The 23,812-nt window shown below is 51.7% G+C and overlaps 2 protein-coding genes across 5 annotated transcripts in view; both read left to right on the top strand.

The window, feature by feature from the left end:
- The window catches only part of LOC102463292 (uncharacterized), a 176,121-nt gene that overhangs the window by 58,435 nt on the left and 93,874 nt on the right, over positions 1 to 23,812 (top strand). The gene's annotated exons all lie outside the window — the stretch shown is intronic.
- The window catches only part of LOC112543502 (adhesion G protein-coupled receptor E1-like), a 33,321-nt gene continuing 14,952 nt past the window's right edge, over positions 5,444 to 23,812 (top strand). Inside the window, exons 1-9 of one of the 4 annotated variants that reach the window (XM_075902277.1) lie at positions 5,445 to 5,684; positions 9,338 to 9,385; positions 10,233 to 10,376; positions 11,784 to 11,936; positions 13,286 to 13,423; positions 18,184 to 18,287; positions 19,094 to 19,177; positions 22,654 to 22,831; positions 23,636 to 23,755. In XM_075902277.1, the coding sequence (XP_075758392.1) occupies positions 5,654 to 5,684; positions 9,338 to 9,385; positions 10,233 to 10,376; positions 11,784 to 11,936; positions 13,286 to 13,423; positions 18,184 to 18,287; positions 19,094 to 19,177; positions 22,654 to 22,831; positions 23,636 to 23,755 (1,000 nt within the window). In that variant the 5' untranslated portion in view covers positions 5,445 to 5,653. Of the gene's footprint in view, positions 5,685 to 9,337; positions 9,386 to 10,232; positions 10,377 to 10,714; positions 11,232 to 11,783; positions 11,937 to 13,285; positions 13,424 to 18,183; positions 18,288 to 19,093; positions 19,178 to 22,653; positions 22,832 to 23,635; positions 23,756 to 23,812 lie in introns of those variants that run through there. The other 3 variants (XM_075902278.1, XM_075902280.1, XM_075902279.1) reach the window with 3 other exon arrangements.

The raw sequence follows: 23,812 nt of genomic DNA, 5'->3' as shown, positions 1-23,812 counted from the left end.
TCCCCAGTCTCACCATAGTTTCATCCTCCCACCTGCCCCAGTTTTGTAATATAAAGAGAGTTTGTGTTCATGAAAATATATGTATTTTATTTGACATCATTTAGGGAGGGGTAAGTGGAAGGACGTGAGGGAGGAATGAGGCATAAACCCTCAGTGGGGCAGACCAGAGAGGCTCTTAGTGCTCCTCAGGGTGGAAGCTCTCCTGCAGGGCCTCCTGGATACTGGCAGCCCCCGATGGACCTCCCGGATGGCAGTCTGCAGAAAGTGCAGCCAGGCTTGCAGCAACATGTCCACGAGAAGCACCAGAGTGCCTAGGGGCAGCTCTGGCTATGTGTTGCAGAGTGCTGTGGTGCCCTGAGTGAGGGCAACCAGAGCACGCAGAGACAAAATGATTTTCTGTCCCTCATCGAGGTAGGCAAGCAAGCAGGGAAAGCTGAGAACTGGCTGTCCAGGGGGCGACCCTTTAAGCACAGGCCTCAGATAGCCTCAGGCAGCAGCCACACAAAGTAATTCCTGACCTGATGCCCTGCCAGACCTGGTTCTGGCCGGCCTTCAATGCGATTCAGCATCCGCTCAGCATGGACGCCCTATTTTGAAATAGCAAAACGCTATTTCAAAATGTATTTTGTGCGTAGACACATTATTTTGCAATAAGCTATTTCAAAATCGCTTATTTCAAAATAACGCTGTAGTGTAGACATACCCGTCCCTTCTAAGCTGAAAAGTCCCAGTCTTGTTAATCTTTCCTCCTATGGAAGTTGTTCCTTATCCCCAATCATTTCTGTTGCTTTTTCTGTACCTTTTCCAAATCCAATTTTAGATGGGGTGATCAGATGTGCATACAGTACTCAGGATGTGGGCATAAAATGACTTTATGTAGAGACAATATGGTATTTTGTCTTATTATCTGTTCCTTTCCTAATGATTCCCAATATTGTTAGCTTTTTAGTTTTTAGAGTTGCACTGCACATTAAACAGAAGTTTTCAGTGAAAACTTCCACAATGATTTCAAGATCTTTTTCTTCAGTGATAATAGCTATTTTAGACCCCATCATTTTTGTATCTGTAGTTAGGATTATGTTTTCCCATGTGCATTACTTTGCACATATCAACACTGAGTTCCATCTGCAAGCATCTAGTTTGTAACTCTCTGCAGTCAGTTTTGGATTAGTTTGTGTTACTCCTTTTCTCCCTTTTTCTTCTTTTAAGTGGAGTATCCAGCAATGTTTTCATGATGATCTAACAACCCTTCAGTTACTTGAATGCTCAGGCCTTTATTATTCTTAATCCCCCTGCCTGCCTCTCTTTATAACAAACTCCTTGCCCCAAAGGCAAAGCTGCACGCAGCTCAAACTATTGTGTTGAAGAACTGCCTCTGGAGTCAGGACATGGACTTTAAGCAAATCTCAAGCATGAAATTCAGGGGTTCCAATTTTTAGGAGCTACCGGCCCCCCAGCCCCACATAAATGGTGCCCTTTCCCTTTCACCTGCCTGGCTGCCTGCTGCTTAGCAAGGTAGCCTCCAGGAGAGCCCCGGGAACTGAGTTGGAAGCTGCTGCAACCGAGTCCCACAGCCTGCCGGCATCTTCTTGCCGGAGTGCCACACTGGGGTGCCCAGCGTACTGTAACCTCTGCAGGGCCCTGGCATCACTTTGAGTTCTATTGATGAAAAGTGCTGCACCAGGGTCAAGCCTGAGCTCTGCCTAGGTCCTTTCTCTCTGGCTTAGGGACCCAGCAGTGACCCCAAGAGCATGAGGCATGTGCTGTAGGTTCCCCTGCACATGGACCTGTTCTTTATTATTGACCCAGCCATCTTGGGCAGCATGTTCTACCTGAGGCGCATCCTGGAGCTGCAGACAGTACATGGCGGCTGCGGTCCCCACGCTGAGCTGGGCCCCCAGCCCGCAGGGTGCCTGTAGTGATTGCATCCCATTCGGCTCTCCCTCCCCCATCAGCCCAGGAGCTCTGCGCCATTACGGGGGCAGCCGCTGCATCCCTACAAGGGCAGAATCGGAGCCCTGGGCCCGCTCGGTGGCTGCTGGCAGCCGAGGACACAGTGTCCCATTGGAACAAGCCCCCACAAATAATCACACCAGCCTCCCTCCCTGACTGAAGGCTGGAACCCCAGGGAAGAACTAAATGGGACAGCTCCCTTATAAGAATGTGAGATCAGCCATACTAGGTCAGGCCAAAGGTCCATCTAGTCCAGTATCCTGTCTGCTGACAGTGGCCAATGCCTGATACCCCAGAGGGATGAACACAACAGGTAATCGTGAAGTGATCCCTCTCCTGTCATCTATTTCTAGACCCTGACAATGAGAAGCTAGGGTATGTCTACACTACCCTCCTAGTTCGAACTAGGAGGGTAATGTATGCATACCGCACTTGCTAATGAAGCCCGGGATTTGAATTTCCCGGGCTTCATTAGCATAAGCGGGGAGCCGCCATTTTTAAATCCCCGCTGCTTCGAACCCCGTGCAGCGCGGCTACACGGGGCTCGAACTAGGTAGTTCGGACTAGGGTGCCTATTCCGAACTACCGGTACACCTCGTTTCACGAGGAGTAATGGTAGTTCGGAATAGGAATCCTAGTCCGAACTACCTAGTTCGAGCCCCGTGTAGCCGCGCTGCACGGGGTTCGAAGCAGCGGGGATTTAAAAATGGCGGCTCCCCGCTTATGCTAATGAAGCCCGGGAAATTCAAATCCCGGGCTTCATTAGCAAATGCGGTATGCATACATTACCCCGCTAGTTCGAACTAGGAGGGTAGTGTAGACATACCCCTAGGGACACCATTCCTACCTATTCTTTATAATAAGTATGGATGGACCTAACCTCCATGAATTTAGCTAGTTCTTTTTTGAACCCTGTTCAAGTCCTGGTCTTCACAACATCCTCTGGCAAGGAGTTCCATAAGTTAACTATGCTCTGTGTGAAGAAAAACTTCCTTTTGTTTGTTTTAAACTTGCTACTCATTAATTTCATTTGTTGAAACTCAGTTCTTATATTATGGGAACAAGTAAATAACTTTTCCTTATTCGCTTTCTCTATTTCTATCATTATTTTATAGACCTTTATCATATCCCTCCTTCATCTCCTCTTTTCTAAGATGTAACATCCTAGTCTTTTTAATCTCTGTTCATATGGCATCTGTTCCAAATCCCTAACCATTTTTGTTGTCCTTTTCAGAACCTTTTCCAATACCAATATACCTTTTTTGAGATGAGGCGACCACATCCTTACAGAGTAGCCAAGGTGTGGGCGTACCATGGTTTTATATAGAGGCAATCTGATATTTTCTGTTTTATTCTCTATCCCTTTCCTAACGATTCCCTACATTCTGTTTGCTTTTTTGACTTCTGCTGCACATTGCATGGATGTTTTCAGAGAACTCTCCACAATGACCCCAAGATCTCTCTCTCGAGTGGTTATAACTAAACTAGTCCCCCATCATTTTGTTTGTGTAGTTGGAATTATTTTTTCCAGTGAGCAATTTAGTATCATCTGTAAATTTTCCACTTCCTCTTTATACCATTCTGCAGATAATTTATACCATTCTGCAGATAATCATACATTAGATCGTCAGTGTTCATGCACAAATTCAAGTGGCCAGTGTAGACAGCTGGCAAGTTTTTGCGCAAAAGCAGCCCTCTCGCCATCTAGGTCACTGGGTTGTGCCGAGAGGGGGTAGAGGAACCCGGGCCCTCCCTCACAACCGGGTCCTGACCCAGGGCCCTGAGGGGAGAACAATCCTGCTCGCTCCCCTATGATTGATGGGGCCGACGCCCGTAATATGTCGACCCACAGGTTCCTCCCACCCTGCCCTGGGTCACTTCCTACCCACCTTCAGTTCACTTGGCTTCAGTCTGTCGCCATCCTCCTCTTTGCTCCGCGAGTTGGGAGCTGTCAGTTCCACCCCCTCATCTGCCCGGCCGACGCCTCGAACCGGGTGCTCGACCACTACGTAATGCGGCTGGCCTGCCCAGTGTTACATCACAGCCCCACCACCTGCACTGTGCCCATCTCAGCCGAAAGCTCGCGCCGCGTGACATCAGGCCCCAGTGCCGATGCATGTTCCACCGGGATGGCTCTGGCAGCAGCTGCACCGCTTGCCTGTGGCCCGACCTTGCCCCCTCTCCCTTGTGCGGTTGGGCCCATGGGAGTGCGGAGCCCTGCAACTCCATCACAAGCAGTCACACCCCACACTTGCGCCATGCTGAGCAGGAGTCCGGCGCCGCGGACGCCAACAGATGGCCCAAAGGCAGGGGAGGCCAATCACACTCACGCGTGGGACGAAGAGGGAGGTGCACCCAATTCAAAAGGGCAAGACGCCTCCGGGGAGGAGGAGGAAGTGCGCAGGGAGGCACGGCTGGGAGGCGAGCCCCATTCACCAGGAGGTAAGGCTGCAGAATTTGAATAGGAGTTTAGCGAAACATCATGGATTGCCTAGGACAACTTTACCCTACAATAATCACTATCACTATCCTGGTCAGATGGTGGATAATATATCCCTACTCTTATTATTAGAGCATGGAACATTTTGGTTCATTTAAGATTTTTACTTCATTTGATTCTACATTTTCTTCCATGTATCGTGTCACTTCCCTACCCGCACGACCTGTTCTGTCCTTCCGATATATGACTGTGTCCCATTGATAGTCCTCATTCTGCCAAGTGTCTGTGATGCCTATTATATCAACATCCTCCTTAAATACGAGGCACTCTAGTTCACCCATCATATTTTTTAGACTTTGTGTATCAGTGTGTTTGTGTAAAATTTGTCACTGTTTAGCTGTCTACCATTTCCTGATATGTTTGAATGGCATTCTTTTTCATTCGACCATTTCTTATCATATTTTATCATCTTCCCTCTTCTCCTCCTTACTAGTACATAGAGAATTCTATTAATAGACTCTCCGTAAGAGATGTGTCTGTTTGATCCATGTGGTCCTCCTCAGGCGTTGGCTTTCCCCCTTAGCCCTTAGCCGTGTCCCTCAGAACAGAAGCATTTGGAAAAGGGGAGTTCCAACAGAGTCTGGTTTTTAACGTGTTTGGAGCCAAACTGTTCAAGTTTTCCTTTGCAAATTGACTTTTCTTCTGACATTTGTATTGTGTGTGGCAGGGTGAGGTGTCATGCAAGACCACATTTTCAAAGCAGCAAGTCAGATGGAAAAAACAGTGTTGAAAGGCAACATTTTGCTTGACCCCACAACTTTTTTCCTTCTCAACATTGAATTTTGATACCTACTATCTAGCCACTAGATAATGCTGCCCTGGGAAGAAAACCCAGGTGTTCCAATTCCCATTTTCTGCGCTACCTACTAGATCATCCATCTGTCAAGCTAGAATAAGACCCAGGCATCCTGTCTGCTAGACCCATACAAGACGTGCCCCCCACACGCCACTTTCAGTTCCTCAATAGAGAAGATTGCAACTTCCCTTACTGTTTCCTGTTAATTGCAGGGCTGCTGTTTGGTGACATTGATAATGAACATGTATTAGGTGTCCAGAGATCACCCTGGGCAGGAGGCATGTTGCAAGAGGAACAGCACTGAGCTGAAAAAACACTGACACTCAGCAAACTTCCTCTGCTAGATGAGAACAGGATAAAGTCAGAGCAGTTTCCTTGCCTGGCAGGAGAAGGCAGCAGCCACGATGAGGGTGCAGTTTATCACTCCTGTTGCAGGTAAGTGTGCAAGGAATTGGGTTATTTTCCTCCAATGGAGGCTTGGAAAAACCCACCTTATCTTAAGGCCTTTTTGTGCTGACCGTTCCGTGGGCCCCACCTGTGCCAAGGCAGATGGAAACCTGCCCAGACACTAGCAGCATGGAGGCAGGGGATGCCCCAGGCATCCTATTCTCACTGGGGGGGTGTTTGTGTCTGTTAGGCATGGAACAGTCGAGCTGTGTGGGGGAGACTCAGAGGAATGGACGGCCAGTGTTAGCCCCCTGCTGAAACTCCGTGGGGTTTGGGCATTCACCTCTGTACCAAAAGGAGGGGGAAGGGTCCATGATAGATCAGGACCCTGAGACTGCCAGTCCCCAGGAGCAAAGGGGAGAGGACATCACTCCCCGTCGGTCTGTTTGGCAGGCCAGTGAGAGGGTCAGGACACCAGGGGTCTTGTTCTCTGGTGAGCTGGATTTGCCTGGGTCAAGCAGAGTAGGGCTGAGCTCAGGAGAGAGCAGGGGCTGGAGCTGAGCGGGGGATCAGAGCCGGGCCAGGCAGACCCAGTGCCGAGAGCGGATCCCTGCTGGGAGCAGGACTGCAACCAGAGAGCCAAAGGGGCCAGAGAAGCAGCCGGGGGCTGGAGGAAGTGCAGCAGAGAGCGGAGCTGGGGGACTGAAGCAGTCCAGAGCGGGGGGAGGGGAGTAACTGCAGAGAGCAAGGGGGGCTCTGGGCAGAGGGCCCAGGCCAGGAAGATTCCTCCAGCCAAACGGCCTCACAGAGCAAACAAGTCGTGTGTGTGTGTGCGGGGAGGGGGGGGATCGTAACCCATATTGGGGGCTGCTATTGGGGAGAAGGGCCCTGCCCCCCAGAGCCTGAAGTCACAGCCAGGGCCTGGGCAGGAGGCCTGGGACGTGTGAGGAGCAGCCTGTGATCTGCCCTGACACTCCAGAGGCGCTTGGTGTGACGTCCCCTGCCACAGAGCAGGGTGGCCTGTTTTCCTCTCGCCTTCCCGGTTTTTATTTTTAACAATTGCTGGGTGTGTTTGCTGTGAGCTGTCGGTGATGAGCAGGGGTCAGGGAAGCATCTAGTGCAAGGAGAGGACCCCAGAATGGGGACACCCAGCCCCTGCCCTAAGTGACCTCAAGGTTGGGGGTCAAGCCCCCCAGGAGTCCTGGGCCCAGCCTAGTTGTGGTTGAGGGGCTCTGCCACACAGAGGAATGGAAGAGGAGCCCTCCAGCTCTGGGTAAAGGAAGTGGGAGCGGGGCCTCAGAGCCTTTCTCTAGCCCATGTCACAGGTGGGGTTGTGTAGAAACCAGGGATGTTCCCCTCAGTGGCAGAACCATCCCCTGCATGCAGGAAGAAAGCCAAAGAGGAGCCTTTAGGAAGGTCACAGGGCTGCGGCGGATGCTCCCCCAGCAGTGCAAAGAGCTCCAGGGCTGACAGGGCGAGGAGATGGGCCGCCTGGGATTCCCTCACTGCTAGACCCGCGGCAGCCTCCTCCTCTTCTCCCGCAGGCTGAGGGTCCCAGTGGGTGGGAGGGCTGCAGCTGCCTTGTTTTAGGTGGGGCCCACTGAACAGTTTGAGTAGCCCTGGGAGGAGATGACAGAGCTTTTGGGTCTGGTGCTGGTGAAAGGGGCTTGGGACTATAAGCAAAGAAGCTCTCCCTGGGTTTTGGTCCCTCCTGCATTTGGAGAGGCAGGATTGTAACTAAACCCAACCAGATCAAAGGAAACACCAGATCCCACCATCAGTTTGTGCTCCCGAAAAGGGCAACCACTATTGCAACTGTGTTGGGCTCTTTGAGGGGTCGTGAACTGAATTCAGCCCAAATCGTTAACTTGTCATGTAAGTGCTGAGCTGATGAGTGATCTGGACACACTCTGAGTCATTAGCCAGGCAGTTTTCAGAAGCTGCGCAGATTGGGCAAGAGATCGTAAGGGACAGGACAGGGCATGGAGACAGAGAGATCAAACAATCCGCATTTCAGTGGGACTAAACATCTGGACGTACATCTAGGAACATAGACTGTTGGCCACGTTCACAGCACGGGGAGCTTAGAAAGGACATGGGGGTTTGGCTCATTCTGAGCGCCCCCTCGCAGGGGAGAAGTTCCCAGCCATGTGGGTATCTCCAAAAGCTGGGTGCACTAACTACCTGTGAGAACTCCATGCCCAGATGAGGCCCGAGAGGTTCAGAAACACTCCCTGACTGAGGCGCCAGAAGCCCAGTGGGTCGGGAAAAACTCCTCTGGAGTTGGGAAGGCAGGTGGAAAGCTCAGACGACACCAGGGATGCGGGGAGCCTCTCTCTGTCCCACTCACAGCTACAGAGGCTCACGGTGCCATCTGAGTTTCATTTTATAGGGTTGCCTGGTGTCACCTGGACAGTCCGGTAAAAAAATTCAGAGAATACCAGACACCTGAGATGTTCAGTATTTTCTGAATTTTTTCCCTGCCAGGAGGTGAAAATGCCAGGCACATGGCAACCCTACAAACACTCAGTGCCCAGCCCCCAACCCCAACCCCCATGCTTACCTGGTTCCCCAAGGCTGTGAGCCAAAAGACCTAGGGGAAGCAATGCTTTCCCCTGGGTCTTAGAGCTCAACCGCTTCCTATTCCTATCCCTGCACTCACTCTTAAACAAGGGGACATGCTGTTTTAATTCTGTTTTATTTTAATTTATTTTTTGGCTTAATAAGACCTCAGAGTCCCCTTTTTTGGTCTTCTCCCTCCCCCCCCTTTTTTCCCTTTCAACGTGTGTGGGTTTTTTTTTGAGGGGGGTATTCGGTATTTTTGTTTCAACCATCTGGCAACCCTAGTTCCAAAGAAAGGGGCCAAGCTGGGTGGGATCAAAGGGCCGTGTCAGGTCCAGTGCGGGCCAGGTGTTCCGCACGTGCAGCCCAGCCCACGAGGCGGTTTCCCTTTGGGAACTGAGGTGGCTGGAGGTTTCAGGCTAGGAAATAGCAGAATGTTTTTAACCAGGAGAGGAAGGAGGCTCTGGACCAGCCTCCCTGTGGGACTAATGGGCACCAACAGCCCAGCTAGGTGTAGGGTGGGGCAGGATACGTGTATTTACAGGGCTGTGCGGCAGCAGGGGAGTGGAGCTCTCAGACTTGTCCCTTCCTCTTCCTCTTTTCAGTCCCTCCCAGCCTCTAGAACAGTTTTCCGCAGGAACACTTAGGGTATGTCTACACTGCCACCCTAGTTTGTCATTGCAGGAGGAGTAACGGTAGTTCGAATTAGGAGCTTTAATTCGAACTACCTGGTCCGTGCTGCATGTAGCCGTGGGCAGGGAGTTCAAACTACGGGGCATTTAAAAATGTCAGCATCTGGGAACATGCAAAAAAAGCCCAGGATATTTTAATCCCAGGCTTCATTTGCAAGTTCAAATGCCTACATTAGCCAGGGTAGACATACCCTAACTGCAGTAAAGCCCAATGCCACAGGAACATCCTAACTGTCAGGGTGGTTAAACACTGGAATAAATTACCGAGGGAGGTTGTGGATTCTCTAGAGATTTTAAAGAGCAGATTAGACAAATGTGTCAGGGATGATCTAGAAGATGGTGCTTGGTCCTGCAGAGAGGTCAGGGAACTGGACTTGATGATGTCTCAAGTTCCCTTCCAGTTGTAGTATTCTGTGATTCTATCCTTGTTTCTTTCTGCTCTTTCAGGATTTTGCTGGCTCATCTGCTTCCAGGAGACTCTTTTCTCCAATGCAGGTAAGTTGATGCCTGGAAACCTGAGCAAAATCTCCAGATCTGAACCCCCGTGTGTCCTGCAGCTAGAGGGGACTTTGAACGGGCAAAGAACTTGCCATTTCCCATTTCCTCCTGTCCTTTCCCTGCGTTTTCCTTGTTCTGATTTTCCGTTTTCTTCTGCTCCTTGTGTTGTGTCTGATTCTCCCCACCCCTCAGCAGAAAGCCACTTGCTCAGCGGGGTATTATACAGAGCTGCCTTTTAATTCCATAACAAGCGCCGGTTCCTTCTGCATTTCTTACTAAACAGGTGCAACGGGCCATTGCTAGGCTCTGATCTCACAGGGTGCACCCATGGAGGATGTCTCAGGTCCAGTCAGACCCAACATTCCTCCATGCCCCCATCAGGGGCGCTCCCAACACTTTGGGGAACACTGTGCGAAAGGTTGCAAGTCAAGCACTCCGAAGTTAGGAAATGCCAGAATCCAAGTGTTCTCTGCCCCTGTCTGCATTATGCCCCAGGCATGGAAAATGGGCATGACAGCCCCTCTCCTCAGCGGATTCAGTTCACAGGATCAGCACCTGCAGCACCCATCCTCTGTTCCTACCCTCCCCACTGGCTTTTCCTCTCCTGCTGCAGGGGGGAGGCCTGCAGAGCTTTTCTGGCTTCCTCACCTGATGCCTCTAGAAGAGGGTCCAGCTGCCTTGATCTGACCTCCCCAGGCACCTCTTCTGCCAGGTCCTCGCTTGGGGCGGGCGGGCAGGGACAAAGAGCGAGTGTGAAACCCATGGAAGATGTGCAAGGGGGTGAAGGTGTAAAGGGAAATTAATTGTTTGATTTTAATTCAATCCTTCCTCCTTGATTTCCCAGACGATGCGTGTGCAAAGTCAACCGTCTGTCCTAGTTATGCAACCTGTAAAGTCATCCCTGGGGGCTATCACTGCACCTGCAAATGGGGGTCTGTGTCTAGCACTGGGGAGCAGTATTTCATGGATAATAGTGTGACGTGCCAAGGTGAGTGTGAGTTCCTGAGCCCAGCTGGGGGAGGGGAGCCGTGTAATGGGGTGACTGTTCTGTCGCTGGCATTAGTGTCTTGGGGAGGGGTCTTCCACTTGGTCTGTATCAAGGACATTGCTGACTAGAAAGGGGGATGCAGGGATGAGGAGAGCGAGGAAGGGAGAGATGTGGCCAAACAGATTTAGGGACTTGGCTTCCCCCACCGGTCAATGTGTTCATTTCTGACCAGGAGACTCCCAATAAAGTGGAATCTGCACACGGCTCTGGGGCTGGGCAGGGTGGCCAGGGGATGGGGGCTGAATTCCTCCCTAAATAGCTCAGATTCTGTTCTTCAGGGCAAGCTGTGTCCTTCACTCATTCAAGTGGCCAGGCAGCACTGTTAGCAAGTGCAGAGGGGAGGAGCATACTGTGACCCCGCCTCCTTCACACCTATTTTTGGGACACCATGATCCACCAGGAAGAATAGAAGAAAAGTGTGGCCCTCGAAGGGGGAGGAAGGAGGATTTCCTTGTGGAAGTATCTAAGTAGTGTTTTCCGTACTCCTCTGAACCTATGTCAGGGCCAGACACAATCCAACTCCTAAAATAGAGAAATGGAAATTATTATTTTTAACCTGAAGCAGCATTCATTTGAGGAACTCCCTGCCACAGGAACTCATAGAGGCTGCCAACTGATCGTGTTTTGAAGAAGGATTAGGCTTTGATACAAATAGCAAGAACATCTGACATGATCTTCTGAAGCATCTAGTGCCAGCCACTGATGAAAGCAGGATTTTGCACTAGATGGTCACTGGTCTGACCCAGTCTGGCCATCCCTGTGTTCCTAAACGACAGATGTTTTCAGACCTGAATGGTAAATGTTCCATTCATGATATTTCTGCACTAACCCGTGATCCATGGGGTTCATTAGCTGGCTCCTATATGTAACAAACAGGGCATCTCTACAGTGGCAAACAGCGATGGGCAACCAAGGATAATGAGTGGGCTGCATGAGTGACCCTCCTTCATCTCAGAGGGTCGGAGCAGCCCATCACCTACTGAGGTCCCATCTGAGACTGGTGGACCCCCTGTCTGCCCCTCCCCCTCACACCTCTCAGGTACTGAGACACCAGAGCACCACACTTACCTGCTCCTCCCTCTCCCTCCCAGGGCTGGAAGGCCACAGACAGCTGATGTGCGTTTTCCAGCCCAATGCACCAGTCTGGGGGGGGGGGGGGAGAGGAAGGAAGGAAGGAAGACAGGGGGGTCTGCAGGTGGCAGGTTGCCCACCATTGGCGGAAAGCATCAACCCTAAGAGTCCTCCTGCCCACTGGTCCATAGGGGGACCCGTAATTCCCACCCACTGTGGGTAAGACAAGCGCCTTTCTGTGTCATTGAATGACTCTGGTTGTTTGCTCCTGTCCAGATATCGATGAATGTGCCCAGGACCCCCTGCCCTGTGGCCCGAATGCCTCCTGCCAGAACACTGACAAAAGTTTTGTCTGTGAGTGTGAATCTGGCTACAGCTCTTCCAGACGAGTCTCAGGGAAGCGCGGCATCGCCCCTCTGGACTGCTCAGGTGAGAGCCAGTGGGAAGCCCGAAGGCGTTCTCCCGGCAGGGTCTCTGAGGGACTCCCAGCGCACACCAGCCCCTTGGCCCGGCTCTGTATCTGGTGCTTTCTTGCGCCTGGAGGGAGCCAGCACCCCTGGGACCACGGCCGTCTCCGCGCAGCCTTTGCTCTCAGGGATGCCCATGGCCAGGGACCAAAGCCCTTTGCTGGTCATTGCCCCGTGCTCAACACACTGGGGCCAGCCCCCCCGGGGCTGCTGCTCCATCAACACTCCTTGAAATAACAGCGATTTGCCATCAGCCGGGCTGGGACCGGGGCTTTGCCCTGCTCTGATACACTGGGCTGGGGCTGGCGCTGGGCTGGGGTGGGGGTGTAAGGAATGAGCTAAAGCTTTTGACAGACACGGAAAATCTGGATGACAGGGTAAACCAGGCGCACCAATGGGGCCGTGTGCACGAGACCCATAGTGGAAACATGCTTTATGACAGCTGAGCAGCCTTCGCTCCTGTCGGTTAAAGAGGAGGGGTGGGTGCCCTGCCTCTGAGCACGTGGCCCTGCAACAGTGGGCAAGGAGATCTGGGGAGAGAAAATTGTCTCCAGGTCACGTCGGGGGAAACTGAGGCATCAGGTGGGGAAAAGACTTGACCAAAGTCGAAGAGAATCTGTGCAAGAGCTAAGAGTGGAACCCAGGAGCCCCGACTCCCCCTTCTGCTTAATCTGCTAGACCTCACTCCCCTCCTGCAGCTCAGGATAGAACCCAGGAGTCCCGCCTGTGCACCATCCTGCTAGGACCAATCCAGCACCTTCCTACCCCACCGCCAACAATTGAACCCGGGTGTCCGAATTCCCCTTCTCCTTCTCCTGTCTTCTCCCTGCTCCACCTCCCAACCCTCTCTCTCCTCACAGAGCTGAGAAGGGATCCCAGGTGCCCTGGCTCCCATGTCTCAGGTCATTAGCACTGCTGCCTCTGGGAGATGGACAGCATATTGCAAACCTGCAGTGAGCTATTTATCTGGCACACTCCCCTCCATCCTCCTACCAAGAGAAGACTCTGTTGTGCAGACAAGGGCCCATCTGCATTCAGCGCAGTGCCCTGAAGTTGCCACCTGCACCAACACTCTAGGGGGCCACTTCTGCCCCTGTAAGATTGGCTTTGCATCCAGTTTTGGAGAGCAGCGCAGTGCAATGGTGAGAGCTGGTTCAGGCACAGGGCAGAGTGACTGATGCAAAAGGCCCCTGGGGCTGATGGGAAGATTCCCACTGGATCCAGTGGGGTTTGGGTCAGCGTGAGGAATGGGGGCAGGAGGACACTGGTGTGCTAGCGTCACACATGGCCAGTCTGGATTCTCTCTCCCAGATATTGATGAATGTTCCCACAACCCATCGCCCTGCGGCCCCAACTCCAACTGCACCAACACCCAAGGCAGTTACAACTGCACGTGCCGACCAGGCTACCTCCCGCCCAGCGAGCCTGATGTCCCATTCTACTGCACAGGTAAGTGTCTGATGCAGGGAATGCAGGAGGGGGTGTCTTTGGGTGTGAGAGACTAATGCAGGATCTCCAGTGGCCTCCAGGTGAGATCAGCTCTTCCTGCCCCCCATCTCTTCCTACTTCCTCCAGAGCCCCTGGCGCTACGGCTGCAGTGATTTCATGGGAGTCCTTGTTCCCACCCAGACTGAAGAGTTGGAGGATCTGCTGCCACGCAGCTCGCTTCCTCCAGCCCTCTGCTCACTAAACCGCACAGCCCCTGTGTCCATGGACACCCCTTCCCTCACAGAGATTTGGGGAGAGAAAATGGGATAGTCTTGCTGCACATCTAGTGAAACTGAGGCGTCTGGAAAGGAAAACACTTGTCAAAGGTCACATGGAGTGTTTGTGTCAGAGTTGGGGACCAGAACCAGGAATCCTCTTCCATGCCCCTCCTGCTTTCACCACTAGGCCTCACTCCCCTCTTCAAACAGGGGATGGAATGTCAGTATGGGCAGTGGGTGGGGATAGTCAAAAGTCAAGAAAGGGAAACTATCTGGAAGAGAAGGGTCTCTAAAGGCTCTCTTAAAGGGGGGATAATAGTGAAGGGAGAAAGATTAAATGTACAGGGATCGACAGAAGAGATAGGCAGACTTGGGAAGCAAGACTTTGGTACTCTAGGAATTAAAACTAAAATGTGTATTTCAGATAAGATTTATTTTTAAAAAACTAGATGTCCGTAAATCCAAGCATTTACAACTAAAGCTGAATACTCAGATTGTGCATCTAAAGACCTACGCAAGTTCGTCTGGTGTAGCTGAAACAAAAAACAGGACTATGTAGCACTTTAAAGATTAACAAGATGGTTCATCACCTATTAAACCATCTTGTTAGTCTTTAAAGTGCTACATAGTCCTGTTTTTTTAATTATTTTTCTGAGGTGTCAGCCTTACTGGATTTTATGGACCCCCTCAGGCTCTGGCATAGGGACAAAAATAAGGGATTCAGTGTGTGAGACAGAGTTGCCAGCGAGTGGGATGGGGATGGGGTGCAGGCTCTGGGAAGGAGGTGCGTACAGAACGGGGAGAGGTGGTGAGATCTGGGTGGGAGGTAGGGTGCAGGAGCAGGCTGGGAGTGGGTTATCTGGCCAGGTGGAGGGAGCAGGAGCAAGGGAGGGTGCAGTGTGTGGCCAGGAGGGAGAATGCAGGAGCAATGGTGGATACAGGAACAATGTGGGGGTAGGTGACTGACCAGGGGGGAGAGTGCAGGAGCAGGATAGGAGTAGGGTGTCTGGCCGGGAAGGAGGGTGCAGGAGCAAGGGAGGGTGTCCGAGCAAGCTGGGGGTGTGGGGTCTTGGCGTGGGGAGGGAAGTGAGTGAGGGGGATTGGTGTGTGGGGGTCTAGGCATGAGCGGAGGATGCTCACCTGGCTGTGACCCCCTTACAGTGGGGAAAGCTTCTAGACAGCACGCTGCCCTTTCCCTAGAAGGGTAGGTTGGGGTGGGGGAGGGAGTTCAGCTCCCCTCTTCCCCATGCACCGGGGAGCCTGTGCAGCTGTGAGGCTGCAGTACCCGCTCTGGCTTCCCGCTCAGAGGGCGGCGGGGTGGGAGGGTGAAGAAAGCCCCAACCTTCCCTTTCAGATCTGCCTCAGGCAGAGAGTGAGTGGCTCCATGCACTGCTGCTCCCCACCCCGTAGCAGAGCCGGCAATGGCTGCTGTAACAAGTGGCCACCTGGAGATGGAAGAGGAGGTGGCGCAGCAGGACCAGGGCCCCATGCTGCAGAGGCAGTCCCACAGGGAGGGGGACAGGTGTGCAGGGGGAGGTGGTGGGGCAGTCTCAGTGGATTGAGGAGGGCTATCCAGGACTGGACGAGTGCTCTGGACTCTGGAAACTACACACTAGCAGAGGTTGCTCCAGCTGCCCGCCGGCAAAGTGCCTAGGGAGCCGCCTACGTTCTCTGGGGTGGGAGGTAGGGAGCCATTGCTGCTGCACCGCACTCGCCTGTCCCAGCTGGGGAAGGGAAATGGCAATGCATGGAGCCAGGGAGGGCTAGTGTTCCCCGCATGCCAGATCTGGTGGGGAGGCTCGGGGCTTTCTCTCCCCTCCCCTGCTTTCATTGCGCATGCCACGGAAAATCATCTGGCGTGCCACGTGAGTCTTAGGTTGCCGATCCCTGTTCTATAGCAGATGTTACACCGAGGTCCTGTAGACTAACCTGTTCTGAGTAAATCTGACCAGAACACACAGCTGTTTAGCAGCAAACTCAGAAACTGACAGTATACATGTGGCGGGGGGATGGTCTGGCAAATGCCTGTGAAATGGCTTTATTGACACTTGAATGGCTCTTTAACCATATAAACGTTCTGCTAAGTGGTATGGAAGCTGGAAGAGTTTTCCCTTTTAAATTACTAGATGGAAGAGTCACCAGGTCCCAGACAGCTGTGGGAGGCTGCAGGAAGGGTGGGGACAGGGGTAGGAAGAAGTGACAGGGTGGGCACTAAGACCCAGAGAAGGCAGTTCCTGCCTTTGCCCCTTACATTTGCTGCCCATGAACCCAGCAGTCCTGCCTGTGCACCATCCTGCTAGGGCCTTCCTATCCCACAGCCAGCAACCGAACCCGGCATCCTCACTTTCCCTTCCCCCTCCTCCTGCTCCTCCCTGATCCAGCTCCCAACCCTCACTCTCCTCACAGACCTGAGAAGGGAACCCAGGAGTCCTGGTCCCCACTTCTCCGACCACTAGCACCCTTGGGGATGGGCAGCATATTGCAAACCTGCAGGGAACCATATTCCTGGCACGAAGCCCCCTCTGATGCCAGCTGCTGGCTCTGCCTTCTCTCCCCGTCCCCATCATTCCACAAAGAGAAGGCTCTGTTGTGCTCCCACCTGCTTTCAGGAGTGTGCCCTGAGGATGCAGCCATGTAGCTAAAATGTAGCTTTATGCAAAGCAATGTGCTCCAGTGTACTTTGCAGCCGCCCTTTCAGAAAGCCGAAAGGACATAATTTACCTTACCATTGGTAAAGGTGCACCAGCCAGAATATTGTGTCTAAAGCTGATTCCAAGGTAGGAATAGACCCTTATGGTTGCCATTCTGTTTTAGGCTTAAAACAAACATCCTTGAAATTGTAATTTGATGTCCTTGTGTGAAAGTGCATATTGCTTCTCTGGAACAAAGAAATCAACCTTGTTATGTGTGAGACAGAGAGGAATGTGTGAGAGATAAGTGCAAAGGCCACCAGACCAAATGTTCAAGGAAGAAGCCGAGAACAGACATGAAGATGCCAAAGATTGCTGTATATGCCCATCAAGATGTAAGCAGTGGGCAAACGGACGGCTGTGAAAGAAGGCCAAGTATTTATCAATCAGGACAAAATATTTGTGATCTAAACCATCTTAGCACAGTAGAACAAAGAAGATATGGAGCAAGAGAAACAACTGGAGGTAACAAACATCCATCAGAGAAACAGCACAATGGGTACGTCTAGACTGCAGGCTTTTTTTGAAAGAAGCTTTTTTGGAAGAGATCTTCTGAAAAAACTTCTTCCCAAAGAGCATGTCCACACTGCCAAAGGGCATTGAAAAAGCGATCTGCTTTTTCAAAAGATAGTGTCCACACTGAATGGATGCTAGCTCACATTTAAGCTGTGATTACTATGGACGGAGTGGCCACCGGGGGCACCTGTGCTTTTACTTTTCCTCTTCTTTTGAAAAAACTCCCTCTTCCGTGTCCACACATGCCTTTCTCTGAAGGAGCTCTTTTGGAAAAGGCATTCTTCCTCGTAGAATGAAGTTTACCAATGTCAGAAAACCCTCTGCATTCTTTTGATTTTCTTTCGAAAGAACACAATAGCAGTGTGGACGTAAGTGAAGATTTTTTGGAAAAATGGCCGTTCTTCTGAAAAAGCCCTGTGGTCTAGTCGCACCCAGTGCTGCAGGCCCCACTGATCCTGATGGAAAAAACTGTTGTAACGGGAGAACTGTTTTGCCTTAAGAGTGGGGACATCCTGCCATGACTGGAGCATTGGTCCAGACTGATAGACACCCTCCCCCCCCCGTACTCCCATGCTAGTGATCAATCCTCAGACCATGGACTGGTAAATATAGCATCGATTGGTGGGACAGTGTGTGTGTGTGTCTATGTAAGCATATGCTAACTGCCTTGCAATTATATTCTCGATAAACACAGAAACGGTGGCTGGCAAAGTACGCTGAGGCACATTACTTTGCATGAAGCTACATTTTAGCTTCATGGCTACAAGATGCCACTTCCACTCACACCCAGGGGGTCACTACTGCCCCTGCAAGTCTAGCTTTGCGCTCAGCTGGGGGGAACAACGCTTCACTGACCCAGCAGTGCAGTGGAATGGTGAGAGCCGGTTCAGGCACGGGGCAGAGTGACGGATGGAATAGGGCTCTGGGGCTAATTCATGGAAAGATTCCCACTGGATCCAATGGGGTTTGGATCAGTGTGCGGGGCCTGAAGCAGTAGAACACTGGTGTCCTAGTGTGACGCATGACCAGCCTGGTTTCTCCCTCGTAGAATCCAGGGCCACCCTGTCCCAGATCCCAGGTGTGTGCTGGGGCAGCAGCCTGAGCTGCAAGGTGGCCATGCTGTTTATAGATCAGACAGAGCCGGTGAGCATGTCTGCCCAGGCAGGAAACCACAGCTGTAGCTGCAGTGCCGACAGGGCCCCAGGCTGGGGTAATGTAGGCTAATTTCCCAGGCCACCGTATTTAACAATCTTCACATTTGACTGAGAGTTTTTTTGTTCATTTCATTTCCTCTTAGAGGACACTTCCAAACGCCGGGCCCATTTCTCGGAAGAGAACGATCTGGTGAGGAAATCCCAGAACCAGAGTCTGGACACAGCTCACGGCTCATCCCCAGAGGATGTAGGTATCCTGGCAGCGTCGCCAGGCCCCACTGTTCTCGGGATGCTCATGGCAAAGGCAGCGCAGGGAACCCCAGCTGAAGCCACTCAGTGATTTTGGGGGTGCCAGGAAGGGGCGCTTGCCACTTCCCGGGCAAGTAACTTCTTAAAGGGACCTGGCATTAGGGCCACCAAAACTGAGTTGATTTGGACAATCTGAGCCCAGGTCAGTGTTGCCTGTCGCCCCGTCCCCAACAGCAAAGCAGGTAGCATTTTTGGCAGAGGGGATTTTCATCCCTGGGGCGACAGGCTGCCCTTCCTGCCAGCAAACCAGCAGCAACGTGCAGGGCACAGGAGAGTGGCAAGAACTGTCAAATCTTGAGTGGGTGGAAAATCCCAGAGTAGGAATCCATAGCTCCTCCCCTGAGCCTCATGGTGCCACCAACAGAACTTCTGCCCCCATCCTCCTTGTTCCTTTCTGCCACCCACAATCCTTTGCAGTAGTATTCTGGCTACAAGCAGGCTCTGCAGAGATACCTCCCCCCTCCAAGATCAGAGTCTCCGTTGTGTCAGGTGCTGCATAGCCACACAGCAAGAGGCCGTCCATGCATCCCAGACTTACACTCTGAGTGAAGAAGACAGGATTGGTCGCCCCACTGTACTTGCAAAATAAAGCAGCTTAGTGACTGCTGCAGTTTGAAACCCCAGCTGCTGGGTCCCAGCCCAAGGCCTTAAGCACAAGCCCAACCTTCCAGCTGTGCCATTCAATTTGTGTTGTGCTGTGTGCTTCTCCCTTCTGCTCCGGCTCCCTCCTGCCACCCTGCACAGGCGGCCTACTGCACTTTATTGAACTCCACCTTCAGGGCCTTGGGAGAGCCCTACGAAGAGAAGAACTCAACGGTGTGTCTGGAGGTAAGAGACTCCTGGGTGTTTTATCGCAACTTTTAGGTGTAAGAATGGCCATACGGGGTCAGACCAATGATATCCTATCTTCTGATTGGCCAATGGCAGGTGTCCCAGAGGGAACAGATAATCACCAAGCAATTGGTCCCCTGTTGCCCATTTCCAGCTTCTGACACACACAGGCTAGAGACACCAGCCCTGCCCATCCTGGCTAATAGCCATGGATGGACCTATCCAGCTCTTTTTTTAACCCTGTTATAATCTTGACCTTCACAACATCCTCTGGTTAGGAATTTCATAGGCTAATCGTGCAGTGTGTGATAAAATAATGTTTTTGTGTATTTTAAACCTGCTACCTATTCATTTCATATGGTGATCCTCAGTTCTTGTTGTATGAAAATGAGTAAATAACTTTTCCTTCTTTATTTCTTCATACCAGCCATGATTTTATCTCCCCTTGGCCAGCTCTTTTGGAATCTGAAAAGTCTCAGTCTTTTTAATGTCTCCTGAGATGGAAGTTGTTCCATACACCTAATCATTGCTGTTGCCATTTTCTGAACCTTTTCTAATGCCAAGATAAGTTTTTTTAGATGAGGCAACCACACCTGTATGCTGAAACAGACAGACTATGGGTCTGTCTCCCAGAGCCTATCGGAGGGTAGTATCTTGTACCAGTATAGGTTGTAGTTTATTGATAATGCATTGGACGGGTTTAAGTTGGGGGCTACAGGTAATGACAAGTGGTGTTCTATTGTTGGTTTTCCTGGGTCTGTCTTGAAGTAGATGGTTTCTGGGTATTCGTCTGGCTCTTTCAATTTGTTTTTTTATTTCTCTGGGTGGGTGATTGAGGTTACCAAGCATTTTTAAACCTCAATTACCCACCCGGAGAAATATAGACAACCACCTAACCTCAGGATGATTCTTACCTACAACTACAGGACATACCACACTAATACCAACCCTGGAACTTTCCCTTACAACAAACCCCAGTGCCAGCTTTGTTCACATATTTACTCTCGTGTCACCATTATTGGACCTAACCATGCCTATTACAAGATCAAGAACACATATTCCTGTTCATCCAGAAATATAATTTATGCCATCATGTGCCTAAAGTGTCCGTCTGCTGTGTACATTGGACAAACTTCTCAGACACTTCGCCAAAGAATCAATGCACATAAAACAGACATAAGAATCTCTCCCAGAGAGAAAGCTGTTGCTTGCCATTTCAGCCAGACTGACCATTCCCTCAATGACCTTAAAACATGCATATTGCTTCAAAGAGACTTTAACTCCAGACTTCAACCAGAAGCTTCAGAATTGTCATTTGTGCTTAAATTTGACACTTTATGCAGGGTCTAAACAAAGACTCTAATTATCTTACCCATTACAAAGATAGCTTCCCCAGTTATCACCCCTAATGTCATTACCTCACAGACACTAACCTTCCTCCCCACCCCCACTCTGTTCTAAAATTTGATTTGTCAATTTCACGTGTTCATTTTTTTTTATTGTATCACTTTGGTATATATGGTCGTGCCAATTTTCTTCCACATATTGATCTGAGGAAGTGGGTCTGGCCCATAAAAGCTCATCACCTAATAAACCATCTTGTTAGTCTTTAAAGTGCTACATAGTTCTGTCTTTTGTTTCAGCTAGACCAGACCAACATGGCTGCATCTCTATCACTATTCCACACCTGTATACAGTATTCAAGTTGTGGGAGTACAATGGATATAGATAGAGGCAATATGATATTCTCTATCCCTTTCATAATTATGCCCAACGTTGTGTTCGCTTTTTTTGACTGCTGCTGCACATGGAGTGGATGTTTTCAGAGAACTCTCCACAGTGACGCCAAGATCTCTTTCTGTTCAGTGGTAACAGCTAATTCAGTCCCCATCCTTGTGTATGCCTGGTTGGGATTATGTCTAGAGCTAGACCCTGCTTCATCACATAGGCCACAAAATCCCTCCCCATAGATCCCTTCATTCTACCCTGTAGTCTGACCAGGGGCGAGGATGTGTTAGAGTTCCTTGAAAGAGAGTGGGGCTGAGGGCTGGAAAATGACACTCTGCTAAGGACGGCCAACCCTGGGCACTCAAGGGCACAGCAGGTCTATGACTTCAGACCTTCTCTGAGCAGCATTTTACTTCTTCTCTTCTACCCAGTTGCCTAGTCCATGAGCACTTTGAGGTGGGGGCAGGGGGAACGTCCTCCAGAGCCTGTTGGTGCAGCTCCAGAAGGGCTCATGCCATTGGTCCTCCACGGAGCTGAGCTGGGTCTTGGTTCACCAGCACCTTGCTGTAGAGCAGGGGTGGGCAAGATCTGGCCCACTAAGCCTCTGGATCTGGCCTGCGATTGGGCTGGGGGTGGGGGCAGTGTGCAAAGTCCCTCCTTCCCCCATATGCAGCACATGGAACAGCTAGGCCCTGTGAGCAGCCTGGGGATGGGGTGGGCAGGAAGCCTGCCTGAGGGTCCTGCTGGGCAGCTGGCCGGGAGCCACCTAGGTAAGCACCTCCTAGCCAGAGTATGCATCTGGCATCTTACCCTGTCCCAACCACCCCTCCCTGCCCCACATCACCAACCCCTCCTGCCCCAGGTTACCACCCAGACACCCTGCCCTCTTCCTCCTGCCGGTCACAAATCCCTCCAAAACCCTGCAGCCCATCTTCCATCCCTCTCCCAGGCCAGAATCTCCTTCTGCATCCCCACCTCCTCCCGGACCCTGCACCCCAATCTCCTGCCCCAGGTCACAACCCCCTCTTTCACCCAAAGTTCCTCTCAGACCCCACACCCTCTCCTGCACCCCAATCCCTTATCGCAGGCTCCCTTCTGCCTAGGCACCTTAAAAAGCGAGGAATTGAATAACCCCTGGAAAATGCAGCCATCACGCAGTTACCCTCTGGCTCCTGGGGAGCTGGAGTGCGCTGGAAACTGGCTTTAAAGCTGATACAGAGGCAGCAGCATGGGGTGGCAACTGTCAACCAGGAGCGGGGCAGGAACTGGCATGTAACCATACATTTACTTGATTATATGATCAAATCCCTATTCTGCAGCCAACCTCCCTCCCAGATAGCGCACTCCCTCCTCAGACAAGTGTGGCCCTTGACCACTTACCAAACCCTTGGAGTGCTCCTCCTCATCAAAAATCATTGCCCACCCGAGCTACAGCGAAATCTTAATTGGTGCCATGTAGGCCCCCAGCAGGGCTGGACCAGGGAGGGACACCCGGCTTTAGAAGCATGAGCCGCTAACACCTGAGCCAAGGCTCACTGAAGTCGTTCAGAGCTGCCTGTTGACATTAGAGCGAACCCCGAGTCCTGTTGCTGGCTCAGACCTCGATGGATCAGCCACAAGAGGGGACATGTTGTGCAGGAGACACAAGCCAACGGGGCCCATAGAAGCTCATAGGAGATTGGCTGACAGTTGCGGGGTAACGCAGTACAGCCAATAAGAGCTCTCTTTCACTCGGCCTCCCGTAGAAAGCCGCTGGGGGATTTGCCTCCATCCTGGAGCAGACGTCCTCCTGGTCCAACCTAAGCATGGAGCAGCTCTCTGTCTCAGCCGCCATCGTTCTGCAAAGTGTGGAGAGGATTGTAATGGACGTCCTCACCAACCCCACCGAGAACAGGAACCTGACCTTCCGGACGAAGGAGCTGGGTAGGAAGCCAGGCCTGGAGGGGGACAAGACAGGGCACCAGGGCAGGGAGAGGTGGCAGCTGAAAATCACAAGCAGCATGACTCTGACCAAGTAGGGGTGGAGCCTGTCTGGGGACCAATCAGCAGGTGCCATATCCAGTTAGCACATTTCTCTTTGGCCTCCTTATTATGACCATTACGGTAGCACCTAGAAACCTCTGCTAAGACCGGGACATGGTTGTGGGCAGTGCTGCCCAGACACAGAGGGACAGATGGTCTCTGCTGCGAAGAGCTTACAGTGCAGACAGACAAAGGGAGGCTGCTTATCCCCATTTGACAGAGGGAAAAACTGAGGCAGGGAGCTGCAGGAAATGTGCGAGGTCACACAGGATGTCTGTGATGGAGCTGGCAGCTCAGCTGGGATTTCTTGCATTCCAGGTGATTGCCTGAACCACAAGGCTGTACCCCTAGATCCCAGCTCTCAGAGCTTCAGCCAGCGTGTGCAGAAGGCTGCAGTTCCCATTCCCAAGCCAGGCCCCATCCCCTGTCCACATCTGCAGCTCCCCAATCCTCCCTTGTTCCTAATGACCTGGGGGTGGGGGGAGCACCATAGAAAAATGTGCTACCTGGGGGAGGGGGGAGTCGTGGTCCAGTGCCTCCACGAACCTTTCTCCCTGTCTCTTTCCTATGGCCATAAAATCTCTTCCCCTCTTAACTGGATGGTTCCTTCTATCTTCGCCGTCCCCTGCTGCTCTGTTAGGCCGACAGCTCCTGTCCAAGAAGCCACTGTGCTTGTCAGACTGTGCTCTTCTCCTGTCTCCTTAGATGTCCAGACCAAAGTCATTGCGGACGGGTGCAGCAGGGAGAACTTTGTCATCAACCTGGGAGCCAAAGGGGAGAGCATGGAGATTAGATGTAAAACAGTTCAGGGATCAACAGCACAAGGTACCTTGTCAACACCACTGGGCATGGACTGGTGTGAGATGGACACTTCTGAGCTGC

Source organism: Pelodiscus sinensis, chromosome 19 (assembly GCF_049634645.1).
Source record: "Pelodiscus sinensis isolate JC-2024 chromosome 19, ASM4963464v1, whole genome shotgun sequence".
Classification (NCBI taxonomy): Eukaryota; Metazoa; Chordata; order Testudines; family Trionychidae; genus Pelodiscus; species Pelodiscus sinensis.
Note: the sequence above shows the minus strand (reverse complement) of the source record. Positions and strands in the feature narration are given on the sequence as shown.